The sequence below is a fragment of the Somniosus microcephalus genome, chromosome 10 (assembly GCF_052327205.1).
Source record: "Somniosus microcephalus isolate GS21.2 chromosome 10, FLI_Smic_1.0, whole genome shotgun sequence".
Taxonomy (NCBI): Eukaryota; Metazoa; Chordata; class Chondrichthyes; order Squaliformes; family Somniosidae; genus Somniosus; species Somniosus microcephalus.
In genome coordinates this window covers 213,069,305-213,077,726 of record NC_140996.1, presented here as the reverse complement: position 1 = coordinate 213,077,726, position 8,422 = coordinate 213,069,305, and the positions used below count along the sequence as shown (strand labels likewise).

The 8,422-nt window shown below is 47.4% G+C and overlaps 1 protein-coding gene across 2 annotated transcripts in view; it reads right to left on the bottom strand.

Moving 5' to 3' along the window:
- Positions 1-674: 674 nt before the first annotated feature.
- The window catches only part of LOC147112071 (regucalcin-like), a 29,369-nt gene continuing 21,621 nt past the window's right edge, over positions 675-8,422 (bottom strand). For both annotated transcript variants that reach the window (XM_085999586.1, XM_085999585.1), the window contains 4 exons: positions 6,384-6,599; positions 6,033-6,164; positions 3,770-3,924; positions 675-821 (listed from right to left, as the gene is read on the bottom strand). In XM_085999586.1, coding sequence (XP_085855712.1) covers positions 771-821; positions 3,770-3,924; positions 6,033-6,164; positions 6,384-6,599 — 554 coding nt within the window. In that variant the 3' untranslated portion in view covers positions 675-770. The remainder of the gene's footprint in view (positions 822-3,769; positions 3,925-6,032; positions 6,165-6,383; positions 6,600-8,422) is intronic.

Sequence of the window (8,422 nt, the reverse complement as noted above, 5' to 3'; positions counted from 1 at the left end):
GGAGCAGGCTCGAGGGGCCGAATGGCCCACTCCTGCTCCTATCTTCTATGTTTCTATGGGATGTGGGCATCATTGGCAAGGCCAGCAGCTCGCCCTGTCAGGAGCGAGCTCCGCCCATGCAGCCTCAGAACCTGCGTAACACTCTGTTTCCTTGGTAGCTATTTTCTAGCGTTAAAATACCAGACGGGAGCATCCACTTTCTCATAACATTAAAAAGACATTGTAGTGAGTTTAGAAAGTGTCCTGGAGATGCAATAGGCCACTGAAGCACGTTTTCAAACCCCACCCAGTGCCAAGCCCACGTTGGGTGAGACCATCTCCTGGAGAGGATTCTCGCACCTTTTAGATTTAGTGTGTTACTGCATTAAACCAACAGACTAATTTGAGGTATTACAGCAAAGGGTTCATCGTAGTTGTGTGATGGTGAATTATTGGACCCGCCTTCAATGGAGGGACACAGACCCCATGGAACACTACATTAGTAAGAGTCACTGCCTTCAGGAGAGCGTAGGGAGAGAAATTGAGAAAAAATAAAGTAACACACACCCTTTTTAAACAGTAATAGCATGGATGGGAACATTGCCACACTGTGAATTGGCACAACTGTGTCCAGTTATAGGTTTGTACACATTACAGGGAAAAAGGAAAGAAAATACAGTTTCCAGTAGGCAGTGTAAGATTTTGTCTAGTTTTTTATTCCTGTTTGAAAACCCTGCAGCCGTTCATTAGGCCTCGTTTCCATTGGCACTGAACCTGCTTGTGGAAATATTCTATCCCAGAAACGAATATGGTGGAATCCCCTTCACGCCCAGTCCAGAAACCTGGAAAATAAAATAAAATGGTGCTCATTCATTTGGAAACTTCTCATTTATTACCTCAGAGTGTGAATAGTTGTCAATAAACGGAGTAAACCCTCAGCTCATACCGTGAATAAGTCTTTGAAAGTCACGCTGAATTTAGTCAGACTCATGTCGTACGGGGCTCCGCAATGGTTAAGGCAGCGAGTACCTGTGCCTCACAGACCAGCAAGGTCTCAGAGACTATCCCTAGCAAAATGGCACTAAAGTTGACCTTATGCGCCTCTGGATTAGGATGATCGGCTGAGAATCTTGCCCCTGATCACACTCTCACTACCTAGTGACACCCCCCCAGTAGAAAGTGGAGACGGATCGTTTGAAAAAAGTTAGTTCGTTTCTGGCACGATCAGGCTGGGTGGATGAGGTCTTCATGAAGCTTGATGCCACTCACACATGAATAATGCCCACTTGGCAAGGTACCAGTGGATAGCCAGTGCTCATAGAACCGAACCCGGCATGAAGTCAATGCCATCAGGAGAGGAGGTGGCAGGAGAAATTTGGCACAAAACGGAGTAAAAGATAATAAGACTGACACAAAATGAAATAATTGTTACAATTAATAAGATTTTCAACTTATGCGCCTTTATATTCTGTCCTGATAAGGTGGTCTCTTTAAATATCTGCTGTATCTAATAGAAACATAGAAACATAGAAACTAGAAGCAGGAGTAGGCCATTCGGCCCTTCGAGCCTGCTCCGCCATTCAACGAGATCATGGCTGATCATCCAAACCCTAGCACCCGGTCCCTACACCGACAGCCATCCCACCCAAGCCCTATCCCCGTAACCCCACATATTTAATCCTCCCTAACACTAAGGGCCAATTTTTTATCATGGCCAATCAACCTAACCCGCACATCTTTGGACTGTGGGAGGAAACCGGAGCACCCGGAGGAAACCCACGCAAACACGGGGAGAATGTGCAAACTCCACACAGACAGTCACCCGAGACAGTCATTTGCATTGGCCAGTGATAGATCGAGTTTATGTCACATGTCAGCCGTGGCTCAGTGGGTAGCACTCTCACCTGTGAGTCAGAAGGTTGCGGGTTCATAGTCCCACTCCAGGGACTTGAGCACAAAATCTCGGCTGAGACCCCAGTGCAGTGCGGAGGGAGTGCTGCACTGTCAGAGGTGCCGTCTTTCAGATGAGAAATTAAACCGAGGCATCGTCTGCCCTCTCAGATCAATGTAAAAGATCCCGTGGCACTATTTCGAAGATGAGCAGGGGGAGTTCTCCCCGGTGTCCTGGCCAATATTTATCCCTCAATCAACGTCACTAAAACAGATTATCTGGTCATTATCACATTGCTGTTTGTGGGAGCTTGCTGTGCGCAAATTGTCTGCCACGTTACAACAGTGACTTTGCTTTAAAAGTACTTCATTGGCTGTAAAGCGCTTTGGGACGTCCTGAGGTTGTGAAAGGCGCTATAGAAATGCGAGTCTTTCATTCTTTTGTTTTTTATGGGATTCCCCCATTCCTCCCCACCATCATCAGACATTGGTCAGTAGAGAACTGAGCCACATTGACAAGAAATTTCAATTGCTAGTCTGTACTGAATGGGCTAACCCTGGTTGCAGCAGTGCTGTTCGGCTAGATGGAAGACAAATTAGCCAGGATATTCAGTCCTGATTGCTATTTAGTGATCCCAGTTGGAAATCACGTCTGTGTGAATGGCACTTGAAGAGATGATCAAGTTTGATTGTGGGATCTGCACAGACAAATAGTCTGCTACATGCTCGCTATCTAGCTTCACATAGGACATAGGAACAGGAGGAGGCCATTTATCCCTCGAGCCTGTTCCGCCATTCAATGAGATCATGGCTGATCCATGACCTAACTCCATATACCCGCCTTTGGCCCATATCCCTTAATACCTTTGGTTAACAAAAATCTATCAATCTCAGATTTTAAAATTAACAATTGACCTAGCATCAATTGCCGTTTGCGGAAGAGAGTTCCAAACTTCTACAAGCCTTTGCGTGTAGAAGTGTTTCCTAAATTCACTTCTAGTTTTTAGACTATGCCCCCTCATCCTGGACTCCCCAAACAGCGGAAATAGTTTCTCTCGATTTACCCTAGGGTGAGAAATTCCCCTCGAGCCCCTTTTGGGGCATTAAATCAGAAAAGCTGGAAAAGTTAGCGCCAGGTGCTAACCTCTTCCAGCCTTTCTAAAATTCCCATTTTTTGCCCCAAGAGGGAAGTGGAGCGCTCCACAAGCGCTCCAAGAGGAGGGGAATTTCACGACCCGGGGCGATGTGCTCAGCAGCGCCACGAGTGGCCAAGTGTGGAGCTGCCACGTTGCAGGGGCTCTTCCCTGAATTCAAGGGAAGGGCCCCACGCTGCAAACTCGGCAGTTTTTTAAAAACTTACCCGGACCACCGGGGAGCCGCGCGATCAGCCCGGCACTCAAGCGGAGTGCCGGGCTGACCGATCGTGGCATGGACCCCGCGTCTGGAGGTGCAAAAAAAAAGTTTTTATAAATCCGACTTTTTTTCAGGGCGGCCAGCCAACTCGCCTTTAACTTCTGCCCCGCGCTGCTGCAGGGGGCGAAGGGGAATTTTGTGCCAGGGCGCTACCGGGGCGATGCTCCCAGAGATGACGTCACGATCTCCAGGCGCATCCCGGTAGCGCCGCCGCTAACCTCCCGCAGAATTTGACGGGAGGCGCGGTCAGCGCCGCGGCCGGGCAAAAAGGCCTTTGCGCCCCGTTAACGCCCCCCACGGGAGGTGCAAAGGAGGGGAATTTCTCTCCCTTAATATCTTCACGCTTGAACAATTGCCACTCGAGTGAGGTGGGGGCCACCTGCAATTATCCCAGGATGTGTTAGTGCCTTAGGAGAGATGGGAAGCCAAATGGGAGAATGCTTTTTTAAAATCACTAACTGGAATACGGTAAGACAATTTCACATACCTTAAAAATCCCGCCTGCCTGTGGCTCTCTCTGAAGCGATTCTTGGTCCATTCTTTTGGTGGCTGATGTTACATAAAGATCAGAATAATCCTCTCCGCCAAAGCAGCAAGATGTTGTTTTACTAACAGGCAGTTTCACTGTCTGGATTCTTTTACCTGAAAGAAACACTCCTCCTTGGTTATTTGTCCAATTATGTGCGGTAAACCAAGCCACAATCTCTATTATTAGTGCAGCGCTGTGAGTAGGGAGACCCAGTTCACTATATTAACAGCCAGGCTCAGGTGGGAGCAGGGTTGAGTGGACAGTGGGATTGGATGGCAGTGAAAGGGGAAAATGAATGACAATGAAAAGGACAAATGAATTGCAATGGAAGAGTGAGCAATGAATGTCAATGAATGGGGCGGAGGGGAAATGGGTAGCAATAGAAGGGAAATAGATGGTAATGAAGGGGAGAGGGAGGGGTGAAGAAGCTGGGAGCAACGTTCGTTGGGGAGTGGAAGAAGCATACCAGCTCAATGGGATTGAATGGGGCGAGGAGTGCCCCAGTATGAACTAAAGGATTGGAGGAGAAACCAGGTCTAGCCTTTCCACCACTGTCACTTGATTGAAACACATCTCCCTCTACACTGTCCCATCAAACACTCCCAGCCACCACAGAGATACCGGTCGACCCTAGCTAACTTTCAAATGGCGTTGACTTTTTTTTAAAGATGAAGTTTGTTAGATATAAAAGCTTTTTCCTGTTTCAAAAAAAATCCTATTGTCTTATCCTATCTATCTAAATGCAGCCAGCACATCTCCGGCAATAGCTTCCCTTCCCACCCCACACCTTTGCCTCTCAAGTCCCCAGATATCTGTCCTTGGCTCCCTCCTCTTCCTTATCTCTGTCCTACCCTTCGTTGCCAGCACCTGCATGTGCAGGACCAGCTCTGCATGCCAATGATATTCACCTTTACCTTTCCACCTCTTTTCTCAATCCCATGAACGCCTCCATTCTGTCAGACGGCCTGTCCAACATCAATTTCTGGATGAGTCGAAACATCCTCCAAATGGAACATCAGGAAGACTAAAGACACATTTTCAGTCCCCGTCAGAAACTCCGCTCCCTTGCCACTGATTCTATCTCCCATCCCACCCACTTTTTAACATTCATTCACAGGATCTTGGCATTGCTGGAAAGGCCAGCATTTATTGCCCATCCCTAGTTGCCCTTGAGAAGGTGGTGGTGAGCCACCTTCTTGAACCGCTGCAGTCCGTGTGGTGAAGGTACTCCCACAGTGCTGCTAGGTAGGGAGTTCCAGGATTTTGACCCAGCGACGATAAAGGTACGGCGATATATTTCCAAGTCAGGATGCTGTGTGACTTAAAGGGGAACTTGGAGGTGGTAGAGGTCGTGGGTTTGGGAGGTGCTGTCGAAGAAGCCTTGGCAAGTTGCTGCAGTGCATCTTGTAGATGGTACACACAGCAGACATGGTACACCAGTGGTGGAGGGAGTGAATGTTTAAGGTGGTGGATGGGGTACCAATCATGCGGGCTGTTTTGTCCTGGATGATGTCAAGTTTCTTGAGTGTTGTTGGAGCTGCACTCATCCAGGCAAGTGGAGAGTATTCCTTCACACTCCTGACTTGTGCCTTGTAGATGGTTGAAAGGCTTTGGAGAGTCAATATGTGAGTCACTCACTGCAGAATACCCAGCCTCTGACCTGCTCTTGTAGCCACAGTGTTGATGTGGCTGGTCCAGTTAAGTTTCTGGTCAATGGTGTTGATGTTGGGGGATTCGACAATGGTAATGCCATTGAGTGTCAAGAGGAGGTGGTTAGATTTGCTCTTGTTGGAGATGGTCAATGCCTGGCACTTGTGTGACGCGAATGTTACCTGCCACTTATCAGCCCAACCCTGAATATTGTCCAGGCCTTGCTGCATGCGGGCACGGACTGCTTCATTATCTGAGGAGTTGCGAATGGAACTGAACACTGTGTAATCATTAGCGAACATCCTCACTTCTGACCTTATGCTGGCGGGAAGGGCATTGATGAAGCAGCTGAAGATGGTTGGGCCGAGGACACTGCTCAGGATGAACCAAACCGTGTGAAAATTTGTCATCCTTCTTGACCCAGAGCTGAGCTTCAAGCCCCATTATCCTTTCCATCATCAAGACTACTTACTTCCATCTCCACAACAGTGCCCACCTGTGCGTGTGTTCGTTCACTGATTTCAAAAACTTGACTACAAGACAGTAGAAAATCCCCAAATGGTTTGTTTACCTGTCTCTGGGTCGATACGAAGGACTCTTCCACCATTATAACAGGCGACCCAGAGCTTCCCTTCACTATCGATGCACTGTCCATCAGGAATACCTTCTTCTTGTTCAAGCTTGTACACAACCCTTCGATTTGCTATCCAAAATAAACAGTGTAGAGTTTACATACTACAAATCACTCCCGCTTTCTGTATGGATCTGCACATAGGGTAGAGCAGTAGAATCTCCCCAGCAGAGACTTTTACTGCCAGACGTGACACTGTAGGTAATAAATGCAGCCTTAGCAGCATCACCCACATCCCGTAAACAATTAAAAATAATTCAGCATGTAAATTAATAAATTTGTAATACTTACAGATCTTTCCTGACTGCAGGTCATAGTCAAATGCATCCACGGTAAAAGATAAGCTGTCTATATAATAGAAGGTCTTGTGATCCAGTGACCAGTCCAGTCCATTGGAAATGTCCACCTGATCAAAGTGTTTGACCACAGAGTGATCCGTCTGCAGAGCGTAAAGAGATCCCTGGCGCCTTTCTAATTCACCAGGACGCGTCTCCATTGCCATGGTCCCTGAAACAAGAAGGCCATGTTAAAAGAGAATCTGAAATAATAGAGATTGCTGTACCTTCCCCAAACAATCCAGCACTTACAATCTCAAAATAGCACAACTAAAGGGATCGGGCTTGAATCGTTTATTAAGATATGCTGTCCTTTGCTACCTCTTTCACTACCTCCCCCCCCACCCCCAACACACGCACACACACACACACACACAGATACATAAAGTTTCTCCCCTTTTGAAGGTGGGGATAAATGTCATTTTTTGTGAGGCAACACAGCAAGTTTCAGCAGGCTATCCAACAACAAGAGGCATCACAGCCCCAGACCCCAGTCCTCACCCCATCATGTAAAGGCACATTTTCCAAAAGAAAGAAAGGCTTGCATTTATATAACGACCACCAGACGTCCCAAAGTGCTTTACAGCCAATCAAGTACTTTTTGAAGTGTGGTCACTGTTGTAATGTGGGAAATGCGGCAGCCAATATGCGCACAGCAAGCTCCCACAACAGCATCTGTTTTAGTGATTTTGATTGAGGAATAAATATTGGCCAGGACACCGGGGATAACTCCCCTGCTTTTCTTCTAAATAGTGCCATGGGATCTTTTACGTCCACCTGAGAGGGCAGACGGGGCCTCGGTTTAACGTCTCAGCCGAAAGACGGCACCTTCGACAGTGCAGCACTCCCTCAGCACTGCACTGGGAGTGTCAGCCTAAATTTTTGTGCTCAAGTCTCTGCAATGGGACTTGAACCCACAACCTTCAGAGGCGAGAGTGCTACCCACCGATCCACGGCTGACACTAACTAGCAGGTTGACTAGACAGCGGTCAGGGCCTGTGGCTGATTCCCTCCCCTTCCCCAAGTCTGAAAAAAGTGAAGCCAATCATAACAGCCTTAGCTGTGCTCAGCCAACCCAGTACAGAGCAAGGGGTGAGCCTGGGATCTTCCTGGCCTGTGTTGCTCAATGTCACTCCTTCTGAACTCTGTTGGATATCTAGGCTACCGCGCCAGTGTTTGGTATATGGTATCAGATGTGTGATCATTCTTTACTAAATGAGCTGAAGTTCAATGTATTTTATTTTTTAATTTCTCTATTCCATGTTTGTTTGCTTTTGCAGATCAGCTGTGGTTTAAGTCACAGTGTCAGCTGTGGCTCAGTTGGTAGCCCCCTCACCTCTGAGTTCTATGAAGGTTGTGGTGTTCGAGTCCCACTCCAGAAGATGTTGAGTACAACATTTTAGGCTGACACTGCACTGCAGTGCTGAGGGAGTGCTGCACTGTCAGAGATGCCACCTTTTGGACCGTGGTCCTGTCTGCCCTCTCTGGTGAACATAAAAGATCCTATGGCAATATTTTGAAGAAGAGCAGGGGAGTTATCCCTGGTGTCCCAGCCAATATTTGTCCCTCAATCAATGGGAATGATAGCATAGTGGTTATGTCACTGGACTAGTAATCCAGAGGCCTGGACAAATGGTCCAGTTAGACGTGAGTTCAAATCCCACCACGGCAGCTGGGGAATTTAAATTCAGTTAATTAAATAAATCTGGAATTAAAAAGCTAGTATCAGTGATGGTGACCATGAAACTATTGGATTGTTGTAAAAACCCATCTGGTTCACTAATCTGCTGGCCTATATGTGATTCTTAACTGCCCTCTGAAATGGCCTAGCAAGCCTTCAGTTGTAACAAACTGCTATGAAAAACAATAATAAGAATAAAACTGGATGGACCTCAGCACCGGCTATGGACATGATAACGGCTCACCCAGCCCAGTCAACTCTGCAAAGACCTCCTCACCAACATCTGGGGACTTGTGCCAAAATTGGGAGAGCTG